The sequence below is a fragment of the Stegostoma tigrinum genome, chromosome 24 (assembly GCF_030684315.1).
Source record: "Stegostoma tigrinum isolate sSteTig4 chromosome 24, sSteTig4.hap1, whole genome shotgun sequence".
NCBI classification, from domain to species: Eukaryota; Metazoa; Chordata; class Chondrichthyes; order Orectolobiformes; family Stegostomatidae; genus Stegostoma; species Stegostoma tigrinum.
In genome coordinates, this window is record NC_081377.1 from 41,070,885 (window position 1) to 41,098,639 (window position 27,755).

Consider the following 27,755-nt stretch of genomic DNA (forward strand, 5'->3'; position numbering starts at 1 on the left):
CAATTGCTTAACCACACACATTGTGTAGTCCATAACTATTATTTACAAAATGTACAGTTCTCATTTGCTGTGTTTTCTTTCTATCTCTCAGCTTTACAGAGATTTTACTCCAGCTAGACTTCTTAGTTTAATGAAAGATTACCTTGATGATGAATTTATTTTATATTTACTTGATGAAATAACCCAACAGAATGTCTGGTCAACTGTTAAATTCATTCACTGTGCCATACTCTGTAACTCTTTGAAGACTATGAAAAGTGACTTTACGTCACAAGTTAACAAGGTGTACAGCTGGATGAACACAGCAGGCCAAGCAGCATCAGAGAAGCAGGAAAGCTGACGTTTCATGTCTAGACCCTTCCTCAGAAAATGCATTACAAATGCTTTACATTATGAGTGCTATGATGAATATATACTGACAAAAAACATTTCTAGTTTGGATTTTCAAATACTGACATTTGGGTGGGTTACTACTGACAGGATGTTTAAAAAAGAGGGCGGATGGTCCGACTGAAATACTGACCTGATCAAATTTGTATCAGAGAGCAGGGACCTCCTGGAGAGTTAACAGAAGATTGCTTTTACTATGGTGGTTTATGATAGATAGGGTAAACATTGAAGATTCAAGATAATGATGGGTTGATTTTGGACTAGGAAATCCAGAAATTAAAAGTTTTTAAGACTGTTAGGAGGGGACATGACTGGGGTCAGAAGCAAATCTAGTTTCTCTCCAAAAAGGAACTATAGAACAGTGCAGGGAAAACCCAGTTAATTCAGTGGAAACATTTAGCTGATAACATTTCCAAACGAGGAGTGTTTAATTAGAAATCTGCAGGTAATTAAAAGCTGAGCAAGTCAAAGCTTTCAGTGTTTGTGAATATTCAAGTTAAGATGACATCATAGCTTACAGGAAAGAACTGTGGGGAATCAGTTAAGTTAAACACAAAGATTTGATAAAAACCAAAAGAACTGCGGATGCTGTGAATCAGGAACAAAAACAATGTTACTGAAAAAGCTCAGCAGATCTGGAAGCATCTGTGAAGTTAAAAACAGAGTTAACGTTTCAGGTCCAGTGACCCTTTTTCAGAACTGAGAAACAAAGATTTGATACGTGGGAGTAATTTTCCCATTTGAATCTCTATCATGGATGGTGTCAGAAAATGGGATAGAAATTTTACAATGTTTTACAACTTTTCAAACTGCATTCTACATCTTGGTAGCTTGCTCTGCACTATTTTTAATCTTTTTGTGTAATAAATACCTGTTTCTTTGATGAAGGGTCTAGGCCCGAAACTTCAGCTTTTGTGCTCCTACGACGCTGCTTGGCCTGCTGTTCATCCAGCTCCACACCTTGTTATCTCAGATTCTCCAGCATCTGCAGTTCCCATTATCTCTCTCACCTCAGTGTGACTATGTTTCAGCGAATTACAACCACCCTAACTAAAAAAAAATCTCATCAAGTAAGGTTTCATTCTTGTATCTGACTTGTCAAGAGCCAGCAGCTAGGACCTGAACAGTCTGCAATTCCCATGTCTGAGGCGTGACTATACTGAGAGTTAGCCTGAAGCAACGTAATATCCACAGTACTTTATCTGATCTGGCTAATAACAACAAAGTTGTCTCAATTTCAAAAATCTTATTAGCTCCTTCTGCAATTCAATTTTCAAGAATGCACTGAAACACATTCAAATTCAAATAAATTGGAAAAAATACATTTCTTAAATTGCCAACAAACAACAGTCCAAGTTTAACCAACTGAAGTGCCAAAAAAAAGTTGGAAGGATACGAATAGAATTAGAAGTGGAAAGTCTAAACCAATATCAATGCTGCAGCCAGAAAAGTCAAATTAACCTAAAGATGGGACAGTCGTTTTAACTGTTTATTTTTCCAGAAAACAGACTTATGCCATGATTGAATTATACATTTGGCTCACACTCCATTTTCAAGAACATGCATCAAAAACAAAACTATAGGAACCGTCTAGAAGTTTTACAGACCTTAGAACATTTCTGCTGAGTGGTCTTATGGAACATGTAGACCTCTATGACCAGGGAGCTATCGTATACTGTCCAGGAGTGCAGGTTGATTGTGATGTTTGTGAAGTGGTTGAGGAAGTTGAGTCTGTTTAAACCTTATACAAATCATGTTTGTGTATGAAGTAGCTGTTATACAATGATATAGCACTCATCCTCACATTTAGTAAAGATATTATTAGCTATTTAAATGAGGTAGTATAGGACTGTCAAAAAAAATCTAAACTATGATGGTAGGTCAGATGGAAGGGATTCTTCAAGTTTTAATAGTCAAGCATACTATTTTTAAATTTTGGAATTATTATTTTGGGAAAACTGATTTCACGATAATGTTTAATAAACAGATGGGGTCAAAGATACCTTTTGTCAATAGGGCATGTTCTGAAAGTGTGGTAACATCAGGTTGAGATGAACAGAAAAAAAAGAGGACCAAATGGAACAATCTTATTTGCACAATTTCCCACCTTATTCCTCTGCAGGACAGTCTGCTGGCTTGCAATGAAGATTCAAAACTTTTAGTCCAAATTATTAAGTTAATTTGTGCTATACAAAATTCCGTTGTACGGTACATCACTTAGAAGTTTGTATTTTCATTTTTAAATTTCTCCAATTGCCTCCTTTACTGTAACTGTCAGCTCACAGGCCCTGATATTAATCGAAGAGCAGAGAGGCTGCAGGAGAAGCCAACAACATCTAAACAAAAACTGAAAGAACTGCAGAGGCTGGAAATCAGAAATAAAAACAGAAATTGCTGGAAAAGCTCAGCAGGTATGGCAGTATCTGTGGAGAGAAATCAGAGTTAATGTTTCTGGTCTAGTGACTTTTCTGCAAAACTGACGGTAGCTTGGAAAAAGTGGATTTTAATGCAGAAGACAGGGTGGAGGAGGGGGATAACGAGTAAACAATAGGCAGAGATAGAGCACAGAGACAGAGCAGTGGATAGCTAGCAGCCTGGGAGAATGGCCATTAATAGCTGTTCAATGAGAACGGAACAGAACAGAATAGAATTTCCTTTATTGTCACGTTATTGTCACGTGCACTCCATTGTAGAAGTACAGTAAAAAGCTTTTACAATGTCTGCCTCTTATGGCACCATCTTAGGTACAAGCACCTAGGTACAGGTCTTGGAGACAAAAGAGAAATAGAAAATTGGTTGCATTAGAGTTTAAAGAAAAGTTAGAAATAAGACATGATTAAAGAATTGACATTACAGTTAGGTAAAAAATTTCAAATAAACATTACACTGTAGCAGCTCAGTGCTGGGTCTCCACATGTGGTCTGACTGCCAGCACCAGGTGCCAGTCCAACAGCCATCCCTGCTCAGCTCCCAGCCTCCAGTCCACTTCGTACCTGCACTCAGCTGCTCCAAGGTCAGTTCCAGGACTGCCTCCCCTGTGCCAGACTCTGCCTGTGTCCCACGCGCTGCTCCAGAGCTCACAGTGCATGTGCTGTTTCAGCAGTGGCTAATGACAGGTTGTAACAATGGCTAAGGCCTGGTGTGTGGGATAAGGACATGGGACAAGGTGCCACAAGCCCTAAATTTGTTGAACTCAATACTGAGTCCAGAACGTTGTAGAGAAAATTAGGTGCTATTCTTCCAGCTTGCGCTGAGCTGTGGAGTACTGCAGCTAGCCTGAGACAGAGATGTTGGCCAGGGAGCATGGTTGTCTTGTTTAAAATGTGGAGGTCCTGAAGAAGCAAAAGGCAGGACAGCATTAAATCTTTTGTGTTGCTTCTTGGCCTGCAATTTTGGCTAACTTGACAACCTGTCCTTATTATGATCTAGTAAGTTGACACTGAGTGAGGGTGCCAGTGTATCCTAGTGTACCTTCCTTTCCAAGTGTGCATGATGAAACAGTCAAATTAATTCACTGTAAAGACCCTCAGCAAAGGAATATACATCTGAATGAAGAACTGTCACGTAGGGAACTGCTCAAATCACTGGCTTTAGGAAAAGAGGAACTTGGAAGAAAGGGTTCAAAATAGGCTTGGTAGGCAACTTACTGTAGACAGAGAGAGAATTTGATGCCTTATAGTCTCCTCATCATTATAGCCAGCCCATGGTGGAAGTGCTGAAGCTGGAAATAAAACCAAAATGGTAATTAAAAAGTAGTTTTCTTGTTTTATATCTGTTGTTCATCAATCCACTAAATGAAAGATACATGTTAGGAGTGGAAAGTTAGGAGAATGGTGTTTAGCTCTCATCTTTTTCTTAATTGGCATTGTGATTTGGAATTTATCTGTCAATGGGGCATAACCACTCATTAGCCTTTTCATTGTATAAATTTCAATAAGACAATTTGACGATAAAATTAAAAAATGGTTTGGCCTGAATTCACGTAGCTTGTTCAAGTTCACAGAAGGTCCCAAGGAATTTCACCGTCAATCATATATGTTTCTGAAGTGTATCATCAGTTGCAATAAAGGAAAATATGGCAGCTGATTTGTGTACAAACACAGAAACATAGAAAATAGGAACAGGAGTTGGCTATTTGGCCCTTCAAGCATGCTCTGCCATTCAATACAATACCCAGTTCCCTGTTCCCGTTTTCACCCACTCCCTTCGATCCCATACAGCCATAACAACTGTAAAGAATTCCTTCTTGAAAACATTCAATGTTTTCGAACACATTTTACTACAATGGCTCAGGGTGAGCAAGAGATAGCCACTACACTAAGTTCCTCTTTTTTTGGATTGGATCTTCTATGTCCACCTGCGTGGACAGGGAGCCTTGGCTTACGCAAAAGGTACCATGACTGACAGGAAAGCTCTCCCTTTGACTGCACTGAAATGCTTGTCAGCAATATATATTTATGTCTCGGGAGTGAGGCTTAAGCCCACCAGCTTCCAATACAGAGGCAGAGGTGCTACCACTGATGCCTACATATCAGATTCCAAGGGGTGAACTGAAAGAACTCTGGACTATGTTTTGGACATTCCTACACTAGGCCATAGAACATTACAGGTGCAATTTCCTTCCTCTTGCAGCAAGGGCAGCCTTTTGAGAAGCTACAAATAGCCCTAGCATTCTTTTTTTTAAATAGCAGGATTGAAGCCAGGAATCCTATTTACAATTGCTACCTTGTGACTATTTTCCAATTCCCTGTCAGGTCACTTTGGTCAGTGAGAGTGGAATTGAGGTTGTCTGTGATGCCCATGTGGTCAAATGGGCCATCACTACACACCAGCTAGGCTCCAACATAAAAAAACTTAATTCAACACACCGTCTTCAGAACGGGAGAAAACAGAAAACAAGATTTAAACAAAAAAAAAAGACAGCCTAAAGCCCTGAATTTAGATCACTGGCAACAGAAACAAATTAAATTTTTAATACAGTATTCAGATGCTTTTTAACAGATCTAAGTCTGAATTTATGGGTTAAGATTAAAGAAATGTAAAAACATGACACACCTTTAGTAAAGTTCCCACATCTCCACCCTCTTCAATGATTCAGTTAATGGAATATTGACAAGGGGCTTATGAATACAACTATTTACATTAGAAGTGCTACATGAATATAATGAAACATTTCAAACGGCACTTCACAGGAGAGTTATAAAACTAAGTATGGCAATGAACCATAATGTGATAGTATGTTAGATAACCAAATGGTGATCAAAAGAGGCAGGCATTAAGGAGTATCTTAAATGAGTAAATGTGGTCAGGAATGGTAAGATTTAGGGACAGCATTTCAGAGTTTGGAGCCTAGGAAACTGAAGACATGGCCCTCAATGGTGCACTGATTAAAACTAGGGATGCTCAGGCAGCCAGAACTATAGCAGACGGAGCTGGAAGTCCTTGCAGAGTCAAGGAGGGTGAAGCCACGAAAGGATTTGAAAACAAAGATTTTTAAAATCAAGGCATTGTTATGCAAAAGTCAATGTAGTTCAACTGCACAGGGGTGTCAAGAGAATAAAACTGCAATGAGTTAAGACATGGGCAGCAGAGGTTTAAGGAGAGTAGAAGATGGAAGATCAACAAGGACTGAATTGCAATAGCCAAGTCTAAAGGTACTGAAAAAGCCTGAATGAGGCTTTTTGTGGTAGATGAACTAATGTGGTGGCATATTTGGGTAATATTACAGAGGTGGAAACAGATAATCTTAATGATGGCATGAATACAGGATCAGAGGTTGATCTTCTTTGGGTCAAATGTGACACCATGCTCATAAGCAGAATGGTTTTATCCCAGACTACTACCAGCAAAAGGGATAGAGTCATTAGGCAGGAAATGTTTTGTTTTCAGTGAAATTGGGAAAGACATATTAAAGAGTTTTGAAAATAAAATAGCAGTTGGAGTGGACGTCATAGAACAGTACAGCACAGAACAGGCCCTTCAGCCCACAATGTTGTGCCGACCATTGATCCTCATGTATGCACCCTCAAATTTCTGTGACCATATACATGTCCAGCAGTCTCTTAAATGACCCCAATGACCTTGCTTCCACAACTGCTGCTGGCAACGCATTCCATGCTCTCACAACTCTCTGCGTAAAGAAGCTGCCTCCGACATCCCCTCTATACTTTCCACCAACCAGCTTAAAACTATGACCCCTCGTGCTAGCCATTTCTGCCCTGGGAAATAGTCTCTGGCTATCAACTCTATCTATGCCTCTCATTATCTTGTATACCTCAATTAGGTCCCCTCTCCTCCTCCTTTTCTCCAATGAAGAGAGACCGAGCTCAGTCAACCTCTCTTCATAAGATAAGCCCTCCAGTCCAGGCAGCATCCTGGTAAACCTCCTCTGAACCCTCTCCAAAGCATCCACATCTTTCCTATAATAGGGCGCCCAGAACTGGACGCAGTATTCCAAGTGCGGTCTAACCAAAGTTTTATAGAGCTGCAACAAGATCTCACGACTCTTAAACTCAATCCCCCTGTTAATGAAAGCCAAAACACCATATGCTTTCTTAACAACCCTGTCCACTTGGGTGGCCATTTTAAGGGATCTATGTATCTGCACACCAAGATCCCTCTGTTCCTCCACGCTGCCAAGAATCCTATCGTCATGATACTAAAGAGAAAGTTATGGACCAAATCACTTTGAAAATACTTGTTCAATAAATGCAGAACTGAATTGGGACGAGAATCATTCAATATTATATATACATAAGAATGGGCCATTTGTTTAAATGAACCAATATAGTACCTGTCTTCTTCAATTTGTTTTCCTTTACAAACTTTTCTTGTTCCTTTTTGAAATTTCCAATAATTGTCTGTAAGTGACAAAAAATGGAAATAATTAAGCTGATAAACTTAACTTGTACATAATTGCAGCATATGCCTTGCTGGTCTTAAAACACACCTATAAAAATATGAAAACAAAAAAGTTTCATAGTATTGCTTACTGTATTTCAAGCCCCTTCAAGGAGGGTAGCCCTCATTTAGTGGAAAAAGTGCTTGGAAGGGGTTAAAATGATCACCTTCATGGACTACCACAAACACTATTCCCACACCACAACTTTGAAGTCACTCAAGCTTGTTACAGGTGCAAGATGCCCAATTTAAAAATATAAATTGTGATCCAATTAGTTCATTGCCACTGGAACTGTAAGTCTGTCACTTGGGAAGACTGCACATAGTCAACTCTGGACAGTTGAACCATAGAGAGAGGGCAGAAGTAAGTGGCCATGATAAAATCAATCTGGGGACGAGATTGAGTAATGGTAATATCACTGGATTAGTAATCCAGAAGACCTGGCTCATGCTCCAATGACATGGTTTCAAATCCACCACAGGCTGCAGTGAAATTTGAATTCAATTAACAATTCAGAGGTTGAAAGCTAGTCTTTAGTAATGCTAATCAGGAAACTATTCACCTTAGATAATAAAATGTGAGGCTGGATGAACACAGCAGGCCCAGCAGCATCTCAGGAGCACAAAAGCTGATGTTTCGGGCCTAGACCCTTCATCAGAGAGGGGGATGGGGTGAGGGTTCTGGAATAAATATGGAGAGAGGGGGAGGCGGACCGAAGATGGAGAGAGATTCCCTGAGGTTGGTCCGGAGGGTAACTTCTTCAGGTTAGGCATCCCTGGAAGAGTCTTCGCAGTGAGGTTAAAATTGTATCAGTGATAACGGGAACTGCAGATGCTGGAGAATCCAAGATAATAAAATGTGAGGCTGGATGAACACCGCAGGCCAAGCAGCATCGCAGGAGCACAAAAGCTGACGTTTCGGGCACAGACTCTTCATCAGAGAGGGGGATGGGGTGAGGGTTCTATTCACCTTCACCTTTCTGAGTAAGGTGATGCAGAAAGAAAAGGAAGAGCTTTAAGAAGAAAAACTAAAACTTTGTATTTCCAATTCCAATTCCTGAATAAAAACAGAAGTTGCTGGAAAAGCTCAGCAGGTCCTTTCTCAGAGCAAGGGTTACTGGATCTGAAATGTTAACTCTGAAGAAAAAAATACAGATGCTGCTAGATTTGCTGAGCTGTTCCAGCAACTTCTGTTTTTGTTCCTGATTTACAACTTCCACAGTTCTTCCGGTTTTTATCCGATGACTGAATACCTAACTAATTACCTGTAAGACATTCTACACTTGGGTTTCAACTACCTGCATATCATTTTATGTTATGATGCTTAATCTCAAAATTACACAAACAGTAAAATAATTCTAGAATTCAGTAATACATTGATTAAAAAATGAAAACTAATATAACTGAGCTTATTTAATTGTTTTATACAGAACATTTTCAACAATAACAATGGTTAATGAGATTAACAGGGCAATGATAAATCTGACATTTTAAAAAGTTTGAATCAACTAGACCATGTTGATTAAGTGGGCATTGGTTAGCTGTTGGCTGGATGGTTTGTAATGTAGAGTGAAGCTAATAGTGTGGGTTCAATACCCACACCAGCTGAGGTCACCACAAAATTCCTACCTTCTCAACCTTACCCTTTGCCTGAGGCATGGTGATCCTCAGGTTAAATTACCACCAATTGTTTATCTTTAGTGAAAAAGCAGTCTTATGGAGACTTTATTGATTAAATAGAGCCTGGACTCTAATTACCTTTTGTAAATACTGACTGCAAAACATTTCTTGCTTAAGATACTTGTGAACTAAGTACTTTACAGTAATTTTTTTTTCTTCTGAGGCAGAGGCATTGTCACATTTGCATATTTACTGCACCAAAACAATTTAAAACTGTGCCCCCGGTGCTCAATCTGTTCACGAATGAGAACAGTTTCTCCTTATCAACTTTGTTCAGGCCCGACATGGTTTTGAGAACTTGTATCAGATTTCTCCCCAGAAAAATAGGTCTAACTTCCCAATCTTTCCACAAAACTTGAAGCGTCTCACGGCTGGAACCATTTTCATAATCACTTTCTGCACTCTCCCCAATGCATTCACATCCTTCCATCATTTACATAATTCATTTCAGTGCTGTTTGTGAAACAATGTTTAGCGTAAGTTAGCTGCCACATGTGCGCCTGTACAACATCACTCACTGGGAATGGGCTGACAATATGACGAGAAATGAAATTAAAATGCAAGTTCTTTTCTTTTTATGCCACTATTTAATTTCAAAATATCGGTGTACTCCATGCAATATTCCAGCATTTCAATGTTAATGCCACAACAGAGGAGAAAGATGAGGATTCTGTACATTTCTGAAGTCCTCAATTTAACTATGTCCCGACCAAAATCCTGTGGGACTGCCTGCGTGGAAGACATCAAGAGCTGGCTTGAAAACTTTTCAATACATTCATCCACATTTGTCTCCACCCTTGCTCTTATTGTTCTTAGAAGTTTTGTTTCTTGCCTTTTTCTCTATTTTATTTCATCAATTTTCCTGCCCTCTATAAAAAAAGTCTTTGGAACAATAAGGTGAAGGGTGTGCAGGCAGCAACATTGCGGGAATTGGATAAGTCACTCTATCTGCTGGGGAACAAATTTGAAATGGAGTTGGGAGTGGGCTACTGAGGGTCACCGGACCCGAAACGTTAACTCTTCTTTCTCCTCCACAGATGCTGCCAGACCTGCTGAGCTTTTCCAGCAACGTTGTTTTTGTTCCTGAAGTAAATGCTGGCCCGACTCCGACATCTGCAGTTCTTGCTATTTTCAAAGTAAATGCTGATTCCTCCCAAGGATTGTCCTGGGTAGTGACACTGTCGGTGTTCAAAACACAGCTAGATGCTAAGAGGTGCAGTCAGATGGAATTAAATTCCTTGCTCTGCTGTTGCATCTCAAGGAGAAAGAGGATTGGGTGATGTCCATACTTCTTCTATGTTGCACTGGGAAAAGTCACCTATCGATTCTCCTCCTGATGGCGTGTAAATGATACAAGAGATTTTGACAGGAGAATGGAAACAACAGAAAAAACGAAGATGCACATTTGGTTAATACCTCTGGTACTAATTAATGATTATTTTCCCCAATGCTATGATTACAACAATCTTTAGGTTAGGTGTAAGCAATTGAGATAACTGTAACAACAGCACCCTCTACTGTACAATCATCTTCTACAAACTCACTGGTGTAGGTACAGACTACTGAAGATTGCAGTGATAAACTTCTCTAATTATTTGTCACCACCCCCATCATTTCCAGATACTCTAGTCACATTACAGCATAACGGAAGAACTTGTGAAGAATAGTTGATTAATACCTGCATATTAAATACTTGATAGCTATTCAACTAAGACAGCCTACAAAATAAACAGGAAAATTCAGTAGAACAAAGCCCTGGTTAGTTTGCTACAGTACAATATTTAAAGTATTTAAATTAGGTAGTGGAAAATTGAACAATTGCTGCACAATAACAAATACATTAAAATGCTTATCAATTCAAGATTACTGTAGAAATGTTCTACGAGAGCACATCCTTTGTACATGTGATAAATCTTAGGTAAACATTTTTGTGTTTTTGCAGTAGCTTTGTACTGACATACACATCAGGGCAGTGCTGAACAGTGACAAAAGAACGTGAAACCTAAATCTATAATACTTGATTTTGCATGGTAAAGCTGTGAAAGCTTGACAACAGTTGTAGTGCTAAACTTCAATAGCCACAAACGTTCTGACCATCAACTCTAATTTTCCAATTGTTAGGCAAGAAAGGCAGCACAAACAGAAACAGCAAGGGGAGGTCATCCAGCCTACAAATATTAAAGTCATGCCTCGATGTCCTCAGTCATTGGTCCAGTAAAGGGTGTAATCCCTGAATGGACCTGTTGGGCCAAATGCCCTTCTTTTGTTTCCTAATGACTATGACTCTATGAGCACTGGCAAAGTAAAACTCACACAGTCAATAACGCTACCTCTTCCAAATTTTATCATGTTCCAGATACTGCATTTGTATTTAATTCTGAGGAATGCTATTTTAAGAGGAAATGAATTATATTCAAAACAGTTTAAAACTTCTAGATTATCAATGCTCATTTCTCAACAGAAAAGAAAACTTATGAAACTAGCACTCTATCTTTACCACTCAGTAGAAAATCCAACTTCACACTCATAACTTTGTTTTAACAGATAATTTCTTGCAATACTGTAGCTGTTCAAACCATATCAAGGAGATTGTCTACTCTATGTTCCTCTACAGATTTCTTTATTGTTTGAGCAGCTTCTCGTATGGTGTTTGATACTTTCTTCGTAGCAGATGTAGCCACATTCCGCAAGTAACCTGTAATTAATTAAAATATGCAAATAAATAAGACATACTTATGCTTACTAAACACTTTTAATGTTGAAAAGGCCTTTATTTACTTAATCTAGCATTAAAAGCCTAAATAAAGAACTTGTACTACTTTATGACAATATTTCCTAGCAGCAATGTGGCATGATTCACAGAGATAACACACTATATCTAAAATTTTGTTCATACAATCTTCCCTGAACTAAATTTTCTTGTTTACCTAAAAGCACTAATCAAGTGTGCATACGGCTTTTGTCCTACCACCTAATTACTGATTTTATTAAGCAAGGTGGTACAGTCGCTTGGTGGTTAGCACTGCTGCCTCACAGCACCAGGGACCGGGGTTCAATTCCAACCTCGGGTGACTGTCTGTGTGGAGTTTGCACATTCTCCCCATGTCTGTATGGGTTTCTTCCGGGTGCTCTGGTTTCCACTCACAGTCCAATGACGTGCAGGTTGGGTGAATTGGCCATGCTAAATTGCCCATAAGGATGTGTAGATTAGGTGAGGAGGATGAATCTGGGTGGGATGTTCTGAGGTTCAATGTGGGCTTGTTGGGCCAGAGGGCCTGTTTCCACACTGTAGGGGTTGTATGACTCTACATTTAGAAACGTGAAGGTTCTGCATCTGAAACATTAACTTGGCTGCTCTCGTCAACACATGCCGAGTGTTTCCAGTATTTTTGGATCTCACCTGACAGGTATATGAATGTAATCTCAATCCTAGCTTTTAAGAGGTACTATAGGACTGAAGGCATCCTTCATCTTTTCTCCTTGAATAGTATTTTGAATGGCAAGGCTGTCATCATTTGAGAAACATTAGGACCAACTTAGGGTGCAAAACAACTTTGCAAGTGACAACTAACGAAAAAGGTCACTGTTTCAATCCATAATCAGTGTCAGAATGTCACGACAATGGCACTAGCAGTATTAACACACGATTGAGATTGCTTTCTACTGAAATGTTTGAGACCAACTTCCAATGCAGACAGAATGCTGTGCTTAGGGAACTCACGAGAAAACACCATTGATTTACATTTATATAGCACACTTAGCAACAGAAAAACATTCCAGGTCAGCCTAGTCTACAGCAATTTAATGAAAAGTAAACACTGAAGTGAAGGAGATACGAGGAACAGGGACTAAAAGCTTCAGAAATGAAGATTTTAAGTGGGGGAGAAAGGAGGAGGGGTGGTAGAAAGGCAGAGATATTTAGGTTGATGGTTCGATCATCAATGACAGGGAACGGGGATACGTAAGACAGCGAAGTTGGAAGAATGCAGGATTATCACAGAGTGTAGAGTTGGGCAGGTTACAGAGGTGGGAAAGACGACGTGTTGGTGGAATCTGATTATGGGGATGCAAATCTTAAACTGAAAGGAATGCAGAACCAGGAGCTAATCGAGGTCAGTGAGGACAAGATAGATAGATGGTCAAAAATGTACACAGGATATAAAATGGGGCAACAATTGTGTTTACATAGTGTTGTTAACATAATAATATATTCAAAGCCAATATCCGGAAGCCTAATCATTAAAAAAAAGTAACAACGAGTCAAGGAAGGAGATATTAGATTAGGTAGCCAAAGCGAGGTTAGAGGTAAGTTATACATCAAGCGCGTCAAATAGAAAGAGAGTTGGAGTGGTTTAGGAGAAAATTCCAGTGCTTAGCACCTAGGATACATAGAAGGCCCAGATGTCTTCAGATGGAAATCAAAGATGGAGTAGTGATGTCACAAACCTGGATATCACAGAACAGAGAGAAGTACAGCACAGTACAGGCCCTTCGGCCCATGATGTTGTGCCGTGGAATATTCCTGATCCAAAAATAAAATAACCTAACCTACATTCCCCTCAATTCACTGCATTCACTGCAATTCATGTGCATGTCCAGCAGTCGCTTAAATGTCACTAATGACTCCGCTTCCTCGACTACCACTGGTAAACTATTCCATGCACTCACAACTCTCTGGGTGAAGAACCTCCCTCTGACATCTCCTCTATACCTTCCTCCTAACACCTTAAAACTATGACCCCTCGTGGCAAACAATCCTGCCCTGGGGAAAAGTCTCTGGCTATCGACTCTATCCATGCCTCTCATTACCTTGTACACCTTGATCAGGTCACCTCTCTTCCTCCTTCTCTCTAGAGAGAAAAGTCCGAGCTGAGTCAACCTCTCCACATAAGACAAGCCCTCCAGTCCAGGCTGCATCCTGGTAAACCTCCTTTACACCCTCTCCAAAGCCTCCACATCTTTCCTATAATAGGGCGACCAGAACTGGACACAATATTTCAAGTGTGGTCTCACCAGCGTTTTGTAGAGCTGCAGCATAATCTTGCCGCTCTTAAACTCGATCCCCCTGTTAATGAAAGCCAAAACACCATATGCTTTCTTAACAACCTTATCCACCTGGGTGGTAACTTTGAGGGAGCTATGCACTTAAACACCAAGATCCCGCTGTTCCTCCACACTGCCGAGAATCCTGCCTTTAATCCGATATTCAGTACTTAGGTTCGACCTTCCAAAATGCATCACTTTGCATTTATCCAGGTCGAACTCCATCTGCCATTTCTCAGCCTAGCTCTGCATTCTGTCAATGTCTCGCTGAAGCCGGCAATAGCCCTTGATACTATCAACGGCACCTCAAACCTTTGTCATCAGCAAACATACAAACCCACCCCTCAACCTCCTCATCCAAGTCATTTATAAAAACTACAAAGAGCAGAGGCCCAAGAACAGACCCCTACGGGACACCACTCAGCACTGACCTCCAGGCAGAATACTTACCATCTACAACTACTCTCTGCCTCTTGTCAGCCAACCAATTCTGAATCCAGACAGCCAAATCTCCCTGTATCCCATACCTCCTGACTTTATGAACGAGCCTGCCGTGGAGAACCTTATCAAATGCCTTGCTGAAGTCCATGTACACCACATCCACTGCTCGACCCTCGTCAAACTGTCTCGTGACTTCCTCAAAGAACTCAATAAGATTTGTAAGGCATGACCTGCCCCTCACGAAGCCATGCTGACTCCCTTTAATCACGCTGTGCTTTTCCAAATAGTCATAAATCCTATCCCTCAGAATTCTTTCCAAAACCTTGCTGACCATAGACGTGAGACTGGCTGGACTGTAATTTCCAGGGATTTCCCTATTCCCTTTCTTGAAAAGAGGAACAACATTTGCCTCCGTCCAATCTTCCGGTACGACTCCCGTGGACAGTGAGGAAACAAAGATTTTCGCCAGCAGCTTAGCAACCTCCTTTCTTGCTTCCCGGAGCAACCTAGGATAAATCTGGTCTGCCCCTGGGGACTTATCAATCTTAATGTTTGCCAAAATTTCCAGCACATCAACTTCCTCAATCTTGATCTATTCAAGCCTGTGTTCCTGCTCCTCAAAGTTCTCATTCACAACAAGGTCCCTTTCCTGAGTGAAAACCGAAGCAAAAAACTCATTTAGGGCTTCACCCATCTGCTCAGACTCCACACACAAGTTCCCTACGCTATCCCTGATCGGCCCTACCTTCTCCCTGATCATTCTCTTATTCCTCACGTATGAGTAAAATGCCTTCGGGTTCTCCCTAATCCTTCCTGCCAAGCCTTTTTCGTGCCCCCTCCTGGCCCTCCTCAGTCCACTTTTGAGGTCCTTCCGAGCAAGCCTGTAATCCTCTAAAGCTGTGCTAGACCATTGCTTCCTCCACCTTACGTACGCTGCCTTTTTCTTTTTGACAAGAAGCACCTCTGTACCCATCATCCAAGGCTCCTTAATCTTACCCCTTCTTACCTGTCTCAGAGGAACAAATTTATACATCACTCGCAACAACTGCTCCTTAAACAGCCTCCACATGTCTGCTGTGCCCTTTCTGTGGAGCAATTGCTCCCAATCTGTACTTCCCAACTCCTGTCTGATAGCATCATAGTTTCCTTTACCCCAGTTAAATATCTTCCCCTGTTTCTCAAAAATTACAGGACTGGAGAAGATTACTGATAAAGGTTGGAGGAGACTGTAAAAGAAAGAACTGTATCTATATAGCACTTTTTATGACCACCAGACGTTTCACAGTATTTACAGTCAATGAAAGCCATTTGAAGAGTGCTGCAGCGTAAGAAATGTGCAAGTCAATTTGAATACAGCAAATTCCTAGGAATAGCAACGTTGACCAGTTCTCCAAGCTTTCTTATAATTAAGGGATAATCATTGGCAAGGACAGGAGTGGGACTTTAATCTAGAAATGTGTGACTCAGAGGCAAGCATGCAACTAACCAAGTCATGGCTGATATCTATGGAAGGATTTGAACACATAGCTGAAAGTTTTACATTCACGGCACTGATGGACTGGAAGATAAAGTAGGTCCTTGAGCAAAGAAGTGATGGGTGAATTGGACAGCGTAAGTAAAGATAGCATCCACTTACACAGATGGAATGTCAATTTGAGTTCACAGAGTCATGTCTAGCTTCGAAACAAGTTCAAGCCTCATGCATGAGAGATAGATGAATTTTCAGGTGTCTTGAATAGGGCATTCTTGTAAATGTATCTTTTGTAGGCTGCTGTACCCCACTGGCCCCTCTGTCCAGGTACAAATTCACAGCACCTGCCCAAGGGTTTCCAACACTCCACCAAAACTGGCATGCCAGCATAGTGTGCAGCGAACAGTCCCAATCTTACCTCCATGTCACTTTGCACGGAGGAATTTGAATACAGAACCGAAAGTTTAAATGTGAGGCACTGACAGACAGAAACCCAATGCAGGTCTGTGAGCACAGAGGTGATAGGTAATCAACTAATTCCCAATTGGATACAAAATTGGCTTGATGATAGGAGACAGAGGGTGGTGGAGGGAGGTTTTTCAAAATGGGCCGGTGGTGTTCCACAGGGATCGGCACTGGGTCCACTTTTGTTTGTCATTCTACACTGTATGGATTCTATGATTTATATAAATCATTTGGATGAGAATATAGGATGCATGGTTAGCAAGTTGTCAGATAACACCAAAATTGGTGATATAGTGGATATTGAAGGTGGTTATCTGAGATTATAAAGAGATTGTGACCAATTGGGTCCATGGGCTGAGGACTGGCAGATGGAGTTTAATTTGGTTAAATGAGAGGTATTGCATTTTGGTAAGACAAGCAAGGCCAGGACTTATATAATTAATGGTACAGCACTAAGTAGCGTCATAGAACAGAGACACCGAGGGGTTCAGGTACAGAATTCTTGGAAATTTGTGTCACAGGTAGACAGGGTGGTTAAAAGGGTGTTTAGCACGTTTCCCATCATTGCTCAGACCAGTGAATAGGAGTTAGAATGTTATATTGAGGTTGTACAGGACATCGGTGAGGCCTCTTTCAGGGTACTGTGTGCAGTTCTGGTCATTCTGCTATATGAGTGATATTATTAAACTGGAGAAGGTTCTGTAAAGATTTACCAAGATGTTGTGGGAAATGGAAGTTTTTAGTTATAAAAACAGGCTGGGCCACCTTTCACTGGAGTGTAGGAGGTTAAGAGGTGACTTTATAGAGGTTATAAAATCACGAGGGGCATAAATAAGGTGAACAGTAAAAGTCTTTTCCTGAAGGTGGGGGAGTCAAAATTAGGAGTCATATTTTTAAGGTGAGAGAAGAAAAAAGTAAAAAGGATAGGAGGGGCAACTTTTTTTTAAATACATGGAGTGGTTAGTGTGTGGAAGGAAGCGGTGGATACAGGTACAGTTACAAGATTTAAAAGAACCTTTGGATAAGTACATTAAACTGGAAAGATTTGAAGATATGAAGGCCAAACTCAGGTAAGTGGGACGAGTTTAGTTTGGAAATATGGCCGGTGTGTACTAGTTGTACCAAAGGGTCTGTCTGCATGCCGTGTGACACAATGACTCTATAAGCAACGGCCAACTTTGATCTTAACAGCCACTCAACCAACTCAATGAAGTGCACATGCAAGTCAATTCAGGCAGACCCAGCGCGTCTACTTGCCTAATAAATAAGTTAGCTAACCTTACCAAACTGGTCACGTTCTCAAGCAAAGCCTTTCACAGCACACTTTACACCACTATGATTTTGATCCATGAGCACCGAACCGTGTAAATCAAGGTTCCTTAAAGAAAACAATTTTTCCCTTTTCTTGTTGGAACCCCTTTCCCCCTGCACAGCCTTGAGACTGAACACATCCACAGAGGATCAGCTTGAAATAAGAGGTTTGGGATATCGCTGAAAGATTATTCAAGCTGTTTAGTTGGTTGTACCTGTACTGTAATTCAACACAAACACTGTGGAAATGCAATGCAGCTTTTACAATATAATCTACATTCTGTTCTATTATCTCGATGTACTTACACAAGTTATGACTCATCTAGATAACATGCAAAACAATACTCATCACTGCATCTCGGTTTATGAGTTAATAAATCAAATCAAATCATTCACAACTGTCCAGCAAATAGAACAGTCTGCATATCAGTAGCTCGACAAACCAGAGTCATTAGGCTGGTGAGCATTAGCAAGGATGCAAAGGACATCGCAAAAATGCTGGAAGATTTATGAAAATGGTACCTATTCTGTACACTAATAGATTGGCAAATTGGAGCTTGTTCTCTCTGAAGACAAGGTTGAGTGTCAATTTAACAAAGATGTTTAAAATCGCAAAGGGCCTAGAGTTGTTCACCTTGCTGAAAGGGGTCATTTGGCCAAAGAAGTCCACTTCATTTCCCTGTGGAGCAACCCAGTCTAGTCTAGCACCTTCTGTACCTCTGCCAATTTAATTTCTTTTTTCACTGCTCATAAAATGTCCTTTTTAAATCATTAATTGTTTCTGCATACCACCACCTCAGTGAACAACCACAACCAGATCATTATGACTCAGTATACAAAAAAAAAGTTCCTCCTCAGATTCCCTCATTGAGGCACACTGTTTCCACTGATATCAGTGTCTAGGACCAGAGGACACCGGTGATTGGCAAAAGAATGAAATGAGACACAAGGAGAAGGGAAAAAATATATGTTTACTTAGTCAGTGGTCAGGACCTGGAGTGCATTGCCTGACAAGTGTGGCACAGGCAGATTTATTGTTTGCTTTCAGAAGTAAATTGGATAAATAAACAAATGGAAAAAAGGAGATTTGCAGCTTTACGGAAAGCGAGCAAGTGGGGTTGAATGAACTGCTCTTGCGGAAAGCTGGACCAGATGTGATAGGTAGAATGGCCTCTTGTACTGTAACTAATCTGTGAATCTAAATATAAACCACGATCTTTTGGGACATGGGACAGAATGCAGAAGAGGACTAGAATGCTTTCAGAGACAAGGGACATCCACTGCGCAGATAGATTAGAGAAGTTGGGGCTGTTTTCCTTGGGGAGAAGGAGGCTAAGAGAAGATTTGAAAGAAATTTTCAAAATCAGTAGAGATCAGGTCAGAGTTCGTTGGGGAAAATGTTGTCACTTGCAAATGGATCAAAAATGAAAAGGCAGAAGATACAGAAAATTGTGAAGAACAGCAAACCAGACAGGAGGATGACTGGTGAAATATGTGCAGGGTTACAGGGAAAAGGAATCTGCACAAAGTCATAATACACATTAATACAGGTGGTACAGGCACAATGGTCCAAACGGACTCCTTCTGCATCCTCATAATTCTATGAAAATCCACAACTAATGAGGGGAAACAAAGGTAGCCTCAGCAGCAGACAAAGTCGTACAGCGTAGAAACAGGTCCTTCAGTCCAACCAGTCTACGCCAAAATAATAAAATGTGAGGCTGGATGAACACAGCAGGCCAAGCAGCATCTCAGGAGCACAAAAGCTGACGTTTCGGGCCTAGACCCTTCATCAGAGAGGGGGATGGGGAGAGGGAACTGCAAAAAATAGGGAGAGAGGGGGAGGCGGACCGAAGATGGAGACTAAAGAAGATAGGTGGAGAGAGTGTAGGTGGGGAGGTAGGGAGGGGATAGGTCAGTCCAGGGAAGACGGACAGGTCAAGGAGGTGGGATGAGGTTAGTAGGTAGATGGGGGTGCGGCTTGGGGTGGGACGAAGGGATGGGTGAGAGGAAGAACCGGTTAGGGAGGCAGAGACAGGTTGGACTGGTTTTGGGATGCAGTGGGTGGGGGAGAAGAGCTGGGCTGGTTGTGTGGTGCAGTGGGGGGAGGGGACGAACTGGGCTGGTTTAGGGATGCAGTAGGGGAAGGGGAGATTTTGAAACCGGTGAAGTCCACATTGATACCATATGGCTGCAGGGTTCCCAGGCGGAATATGAGTTGCTGTTCCTGCAACCTTCGGGTGGCATCATTGTGGCAGTGCAGGAGGCCCATGATGGACATGTCATCTAGAGAATGGGAGGGGGAGTGGAAATGGTTTGCGACTGGGAGGTGCAGTTGTTTGTTGCGAACTGAGCGGAGGTGTTCTGCAAAGCGGTCCCCAAGCCTCCGCTTGGTTTCCCCAATGTAGAGGAAGCCGCACTGGGTACAGTGGATGCAGTATACCACATTGGCAGATGTGCAGGTGAACCTCTGCTTAATGTGGAATGTCATCTTGGGGCCTGGGATAGGGGTGAGGGAGGAGGTGTGGGGACAAGTGTAGCATTTCCTGCGGTTGCAGGGGAAGGTGCCGGGTGTGGTGGGGTTGGAGGGCAGTGTGGAGCGAACAAGGGAGTCACGGAGAGAGTGGTCTCTCCGGAAAGCAGACAGGGGTGGGGATGGAAAAATGTCTTGGGTGGTGGGGTCGGATTGTAAATGGCGGAAGTGTCGGAGGATGATGCGTTGTATCCGGAGGTTGGTAGGGTGGTGTGTGAGAACGTGGGGGATCCTCTTTGGGCGGATGTGGCGGGGGCGGGGTGTGAGGGATGTGTTGCGGGAAATACGGGAGACACGGTCAAGGGCGTTCTCGATCACTGTGGGGAGAAAGTTGCGGTCCTTGAAGAACTTGGACATCTGGGATGTGCGGGAGTGGAATGTCTTATCGTGGGAGCAGATGCGGCGGAGGCAGAGGAATTGGGAATAGGGGATGGAATTTTTGCAGGAGGGTGGGTGGGAGGAGGTGTATTCTAGGTAGCTGTGGGAGTCGGTGTGCTTGAAATGGACATCAGTTACAAGCTGGTTGCCTGAGATGGAGACTGAGAGGTCCAGGAAGGTGAGGGATGTGCTGGAGATGGCCCAGGTGAACTGAAGGTTGGGGTGGAAGCTGTTGGTGAAGTGGATGAACTGTTCGAGCTCCTCTGGGGAGCAAGAGGCGGCGCCGATACAGTCATCAATGTACTGGAGGAAGAGGTGGGGTTTGGGGCCTGTGTAGGTGCGGAAGAGGGACTGTTCCACGTAACCTACAAAGAGGCAGGCATAGCTGGGGCCCATGCGGGTGCCCATGGCCACCCCCTTAGTCTGTATGAAGTGGGAGGAGTCAAAAGAGAAGTTGTTGGGTCTGGGGACGAGTTCAGCTAGGCGGGATGAGTGTGTCGGCGGAGGGGGACTGGTCGGGCCTGCGGGATAGGAAGAAGCGGAGGGCCTTGAGGCCATCTCCATGCGGAATGCAGGTGTACAGGGACTGGACGTCCATGGTGAATATGAGATGTTAGGGGCCAGGGAATTGGAAGTCCTGGAGGAGGTGGAGGGCGTGGGTGGTGTCACGGACGTAGGTGGGGAGTTCCTGGACCAAAGGGGAGAAAATGGAGTCCAGATAGGTGGAGAGGAGTTCGGTGGGGCAGGAGCAGGCTGAGACGATGGGTCGACCAGGGCAGGCAGGTTTGTGGATTTTGGGAAGGAACATAGTTCTAAACTAAACTCGTCTCACTTCTCTGCTCCTGGCCCATATCTCTCCAAACCTTTCCTATTCATTAACTTATCCAAATGTCTTTTAAAAGTTGTAACTGTACCCACATTTATCACTTCCTCAGGAAGTTCATTCCATAGACGAACCACTCTCTTAGGTAAAAGATTTGCGCCTTTTTTAAAAGAAAATCTCTCCTCTCATCTTAAAACCGTGCACCCTAGTCCTGAAATCTCCCAGCCTAGGTAAAAGAGGCAAGTTTATAAATTTAAGATAACAAGGTGTGGAGCTGGATGAACACAGCAGGCCAAGTATTGCGCTCCTAAGATGTTCATGGCCTGCTGTGTTCATCCAGCTCCACACCTTGTTATCTCGGATTCTCCAGCATCTGCAGTTCCCGTTATCTCTGATCACAGGTTTATAAATTTAGTTCTGGACTCGAAACATGAACTCTGTTCCCCTCCACAGATGCTGACTGACCTGCTGAGTTCCTCCAGCATTTCTGTGTTAGTGAATCTACAGTGATTTATCTTCGATGATCTTTCTAGCAAACCCGCGGGTTTTCTAAAAAAAAATTAATGTGGAGTTTATCTCTGGGGTTGTTGTTGTCACTCTCACTCACTTCCCATCCCTCGGGCCTGGTCCAGGATGGGCTCCGCTCCGTGCGACTGTTCCAAATCATCCAGCCCCGGTGTAAACAGCAGACTCTCCTCCAGGGACTCCGTATGTTCGGGCTGGCTGTGCTTTCCCAACCAGTTGGTGATGGAGAACATAGCGGCTAGGCCCAGGCCAGGCCTCAGGCTCCCTGGTGAATACAGGCCCGATCCATCCTGGGGTCATATGACCTTCGGTCGCCCGCCCGCAGGGCGCTCTGGGATTAGTAGTCCATCCTTTCCTAAAGACGCACGCGGCCAATCCCCGTCACCAAATCACACTTGGACGATCGGGCCTGTCCCTTTAGGATTGCGCCGTTACGACGACGCCGGGAAGAGGGCGGTCCCATAGCCAACAGACGACATTGCCTACGGTGGGAGAGGAGAGCGCGTGCGTCAGGAGCAGCGCAGGCGCAGTAACGCAGTATGGTCAGGTGGCACCGACTGACCAATCAATGTGCGGGACCATCAGCCAATAAAAGACCCGCATTCAGGTGGCACGTTCTCTTCTCACTTGGTGTTGTCTAGAGCGGTTGTGTGTAGGTTTACCTGGATAATCTATTGCCATCTATTAATTTATACGCTCAATAATGTTTTAGAGCTGTCATCAGTGTGTTCTTGAAATGTTAATCGAATATTTCTTGTGATCATTTTTGTTACTTTTAACTTTTAAAGTGAGATGTTATAAGGCAGTAGTCTTCAGCCCCATGCCTGTCTTCCTGCAGGGTGGCTGGCCCACTCTGTGGAGGCCGTGACTTGGACCAAGGTGGTGGCTGTAAGTCCTTTATTGCTCTACCTAGTTCTACAGAGATGGCTCTCCTGTATTCAGCGTTGTAAAGCCCGGCCCTGATCGAAGCTGCATTGAGCTGGTCCTGTAGTTCATGTAGTCAAAACAGGAGCCCAGAGTGAAGCTGTTTCCATTGACGGTCGCTGCTCAGTTTTCCTGCTGTATCTGATTTAGCAACATTTCTATGGAGCACAATGCTGGTGTCAAATGGTGATTGGTAACATAACATCAGAGCAACTTTGCTAAATGTTAACACTGTACTTAAATAACTTGTTTTTAAAGTTTTTTTTGTTTTTAAAGTTGGTACTAAATTAATACTTTTTTAACACTTTGTTTCCATGACTCTTTTGACCTATTGTCCTAACTTACTACTTGTATTACAGATGTTTTGTTACAGAATGCTACCTTTAGCCTGGTGAATGCAGCATGAGTTCAAAGTAAACCTCCAAATATTTCAGTGAGTACTATGAAAACGATTTAGCTTGTTTCTTATGTATCTAACCAGGACCTTATGAATTGTTAAAACCTTGTAACTTGCTCATGATTTGAGTTGTTAATTGTACTGTACCTGGTTTGCAAAGGATCTCAATGTTCTGAATGTAATAGTTGTGCTTGGGGCCAAATTGGGAGGGTCTAAATGTGTACTGTAGTCTATTGGGGATGATCTGATTCTGTAGGTACTAAAAAGTAATGTGGCAGTAGTGATGGTACTACAACCACATTACTTTTATTAGTGACTATCTAATGACTGGTATATTTGTTACTAAATTAAAGAAGCACTTTTAAATCTACATTGTTTCCAACTGCTTTGGAAATTTGAGTACTTGATCTGGCCATCAAGCATGGTAACCGAGAGCTGCAGCTTCATAGTTGGTAGCTGTGGATTCTCCAACAACATGCAAGAAAATTGGAGAGACTTTGACAGCATTGGACCTGTGTTTCCTCTGATTGTCACTCGACTCCCCTACATCTTGATGCAGTGAATCTCTAGTGGATGCTATTGTTAAGCATGGCTGAGTAAAATATGGCTGCCTACATGTCTTAAGCATTTAATTTACTTTAGATCAAGGTGTATAACCAAGTAACTTTTATGTATCTTTGCAGAGTCCCTGATTTCTGCCTGTTATGGGGGATGGGTACCTGAAGGTAGGTTTTTAATGATTTGACTGACTTGTGATCTTGTTGGATTCAAAAGCATTTTAGGCATCCTACATATACAACAAAATTACAGTAAGACATGATCAAAACAACAATCAATAGAGATGGTACAGTGGCTGACTGCTTATCACCGTCTCAGTGCCAGGGATCCAGGTTTGATTCTGCCTTTGGATGACTTTTGGGTTTGCAGATTCTGTCTGCATGGGTTTCTGCAGTGCAAAGATATGCTGGGTAGGTGGATAGGCTGTGCTAAATTCACCATCTGGTGATGAGCAAGCTGGGTGCTTTCGCCAAGGTGGGGGGAAAAAAGCATTGCCGGGATGGAATGCTCTTCAGGGGTTTGGTGTGGTCTCAATGGGCCTAATGGTCTGCTTCCACTAGGATTCTAGAATCCTAAAACCTGTTATGATTTAGATTAGGCTCTTTTCATTAGAGAAGGTTGAGAGGTGACTTAATTCGACATAAAATAATCAGAGGGTTAGATAGGGTGGATAGGGAGAGCCTTTTTCCTAGGATGGTGATGGCGAGCACGAGGGGGCATAGCTTTAAATTGACGGGTGAAAGATATAGGACAGATGTCAGAGGTAGTTTCTTTACTCAGAAGTAAGGGAATGGAACGCTTTGCCTGCAACAGTAGTAGATTTGCCAACTTTAGGTACATTTAAGTCGTCATTGGATAAGCATATGGATGTACATGGAATAGTGTAGGTTAGATGGGCTTCAGGTCAGCACAACATCGTGGGCCGAAGGGCCTGTACTGTGCTGTAATGTTCTGTTCTATTACTGAAGTTGAACTGTGCTGCACCATATCCTACACCCTTTCCCATGAGACCTGTTTACCAGTCTTGTGGTCAGTATTGTAGGTATAGCAAAACTTAATTGACTGAAATCTCACCTGGATTGTTCTGTGGTGGTCAGAGTTAATTAAAATATGCTTCTGGAATGCTGTTGACCCTTTAATGATCTACAAATGGTTGCAATTACAGAAGCTGCTTGGAACATCTGCTGCTTGGGATTGAAGGCATTCTCAGTGGTAAGGGGTCTAACTTTCTAGTGACTGGGAATTTTGTCTGCTTCTGACTGGCAAAGTACTGATTTTAAATGGTGAATTTAAATATGCTTAACATTGCTGATCTATGATGACACTTCATGGAGGACTGTTGGATGATGTTTGTGGATATGGGACTGAGATCAGTGTTGTGATGTGTTTTTTGGTATATTTGAAGTTTCTAGAAGTTTCATTTGTTTTTGTGGATTTACTTACAGGTGTGGTGATGCCATTGATGGAAAATCATGCAGTGCATTGGACCTGATGACCACCAACCTAGAATAATTAACCCTCCAATGTTGCTGTGGCTAGTGTTTTGCCTTTAAGATGATGCCGTTATATGAATAAACATCTTCAAGACTGAGTGATTTTTCTAACTTTATTAGCATGAAATCTTGCTAGCAGTGCCAAGGATATTTCCTGGGGCTGTTGCCTTGGTGTTAGTTGGATTGCTCAGTGAGGAACTGTTTGACTTGTGCAAACTGGGGACTAGGGGTGAGTAGGGAAAGGGAGCAGAATTAAATGGAGCAGATGGGATTTAAGCCCAAGTCTCAGTAAAGTGGGTAGATAGGCCAGTATATTTACCAATACACTGGGAAAGTAATTGTAGTGAACCTGCACTAATTTGTTTGAAATGTTGGCTTTTGAGTTGTGTTCTTAAATAGTCACTGTCCAAAGGTAACAGTGGAAGTGTTTTGAAAGCATTAAATATACACTAGAATGTTTAAACCTTTAGCATTTGGGTTAAATTTTCCTAATGAGAGCTTTGAGTGATGTAACAATTTCAAAAATCATGCCCATTTTGTGCAAACTTTTTTCCTATGGTAAGCTTGGATTCTTTAAAGAGAATTTTCTGAAGTGTCCTGACCAAACATCAACTTTCCAGCTCTGAGATAATGGGAACTGCAGATGCTGGAGATTCCAAGATAATAAAATGTGAGGCTGGATGAACACAGCAGGCCAAGCAGCATCTCAGGAGCACAAAAGCTGACGTTTCGGGCCTAGACCCTTCATCAGAGTGGGGGATGGGGGGAGGGAACTGGAATAAATAGGGAGAGAGGGGGAGGCGGAGCGAAGATGGAGAGTAAAGAAGATAGGTGGAGAGAGTATAGGTGGGGTGGGGATAGGTCAGTCCAGGGAAGACTGACAGGTCAAGGAGGTGGGATGAGGTTAGTAGGTAGCGGGGGGGAGGAAGGGATGGGTGAGAGGAAGAACCGGTTAGGGAGGCAGAGACAGGTTGGACTGGTTTTGGGATGCAGTGGGTGGGGGGGAAGAGCTGGGCTGGTTGTGTGGTGCAGTGGGGGGAGGGGACGAACTGGGCTGGTTGAGGGATGCAGTAGGGGAAGGGGAGATTTTGAAACTGGTGAAGTCCACATTGATACCATATGGCTGCAGGGTTCCCAGGCGGAATATGAGTTGCTGTTCCTACAACCTTCGGGTGGCATCATTGTGGCAGTGCAGGAGGCCCATGATGGACATGTCATCAAGAGAATGGGAGGGGGAGTGGAAATGGTTTGCGACTGGGAGGTGCAGTTGTTTTTTGCGAACTGAGCGGAGGTGTTCTGCAAAGCGGTCCCCAAGCCTCCGCTTGGTTTCCCCAATGTAGAGGAAGCCGCACCGGGTACAGTGGATGCAGTATACCAAATTGGCAGATGTGCAGGTGAACCTCTGCTTGATGTGGAATGTCATCTTGGGGCCTGGATGGGGGTGAGGGAGGAGGTGTGGGGACAAGTGTAGCATTTCCTGCGGTTGCAGGGGAAGGTGGTGGGGTTGGAGGGCAGTGTGGAGCGAACAAGGGAGTCACGGAGAGAGTGGTCTCTCCAGAAAGCAGACAGGGGAGGGGATGGAAAAATGTCTTGGGTGGTGGGGTCGGATTGTAAATGGCGGAAGTGTCGGCGGATGATGCGTTGTATCCGGAGGTTGGTAGGGTGGTGTGTGAGAACGAGGGGGGTCCTCTTGGGGCGGTTGTGGCGGGGGCGGGGTGTGAGGGATGTGTTGCGGGAGATGCGGTCAAGGGCGTTCTCGATCACCGTGGGGGGAAAGTTGCGGTCCTTAAAGAACTTGGACATCTGGGATGTGCGGGAGTGGAATGTCTTGTCGTGGGAGCAGATGTGGCGGAGGCGGAGGAATTGGGAATAGGGGATGGAATTTTTGCAGGAGGGTGGGTGGGAGGAGGTGTATTCTAGGTAGCTGTGGGAGTCGGTGGGCTTGAAATGGACATCAGTTACAAGCTGGTTGCCTGAGATGGAGACTGAGAGGTCCAGGAAGGTGAGGGATGTGCTGGAGATGGCCCAGGTGAACTGAAGGTTGGGGTGGAAGGTGTTGGTGAAGTGGATGAACTGTTCGAGCTCTGGGGAGCAAGAGGCGGCGCCGATACAGTCATCAATGTACCGGAGGAAGAGGTGGGGTTTGGGGCCTGTGTAGGTGCGGAAGAGGGACTGTTCCACGTAACCTACAAAGAGGCAGGCATAGCTGGGGCCCATGCGGGTGCCCATGGCCACCCCCTTAGTCTGTAGGAAGTGGGAGGAGTCAAAAGAGACTAAGGGGGTGGCCATGGGCCCCAGCTATGCCTGCCTCTTTGTAGGATACGTGGAACAGTCCCTCTTCCGCACCTACACAGGCCCCAAACCCCACCTCTTCCTCCGGTACATTGATGACTGTATCGGCGCCGCCTCTTGCTCCCCAGAGG

The 27,755-nt window shown here is 43.1% G+C and overlaps 1 protein-coding gene, 1 long non-coding RNA gene and 3 other non-coding genes across 11 annotated transcripts in view; 4 read left to right on the forward strand and 1 right to left on the reverse strand.

Moving 5' to 3' along the window:
* LOC125464980 (synapse-associated protein 1-like) overlaps positions 1-22,450 on the reverse strand; it is a 34,704-nt gene extending 12,254 nt beyond the window's left edge. The window contains exons 1-4 of one of the 5 annotated variants that reach the window (XM_059654398.1): positions 22,043-22,450; positions 11,547-11,665; positions 7,184-7,250; positions 4,038-4,111 (exon numbers count right to left, since the gene is read on the reverse strand). In XM_059654398.1, coding sequence (XP_059510381.1) covers positions 4,038-4,111; positions 7,184-7,250; positions 11,547-11,665; positions 22,043-22,193 — 411 coding nt within the window. In that variant the 5' untranslated portion in view covers positions 22,194-22,450. The other 4 variants (XM_048557981.1, XM_048557982.2, XM_059654399.1 and 1 more) reach the window with 4 other exon arrangements.
* An 85-nt stretch (positions 22,451-22,535) lies between these two features.
* Positions 22,536-25,430, forward strand: LOC132210942 (uncharacterized). 3 transcript variants are annotated; one of them, XR_009447196.1, is made up of 6 exons: positions 22,557-22,612; positions 22,749-22,848; positions 23,244-23,317; positions 23,965-24,006; positions 25,005-25,051; positions 25,285-25,430. It is a non-coding gene; the product is annotated as an uncharacterized LOC132210942 (long non-coding RNA). The 3 variants fall into 3 exon arrangements; XR_009447194.1 differs by lacking the exon at positions 22,749-22,848 and having other exon boundaries at positions 22,536-22,612; XR_009447195.1 differs by lacking the exon at positions 22,557-22,612 and having other exon boundaries at positions 22,619-22,848.
* On the forward strand, positions 22,913-23,057 carry LOC132210943 (small nucleolar RNA SNORA16B/SNORA16A family). Its single transcript, XR_009447197.1, has one exon. It is a non-coding gene; the product is annotated as a small nucleolar RNA SNORA16B/SNORA16A family (small nucleolar RNA).
* LOC132210944 (small nucleolar RNA SNORA44) lies at positions 23,699-23,832 on the forward strand. The gene has a single exon (XR_009447198.1). It is a non-coding gene; the product is annotated as a small nucleolar RNA SNORA44 (small nucleolar RNA).
* On the forward strand, positions 25,147-25,215 carry LOC132210945 (small nucleolar RNA SNORD99). Its single transcript, XR_009447199.1, has one exon. It is a non-coding gene; the product is annotated as a small nucleolar RNA SNORD99 (small nucleolar RNA).
* Positions 25,431-27,755: the final 2,325 nt, after the last annotated feature.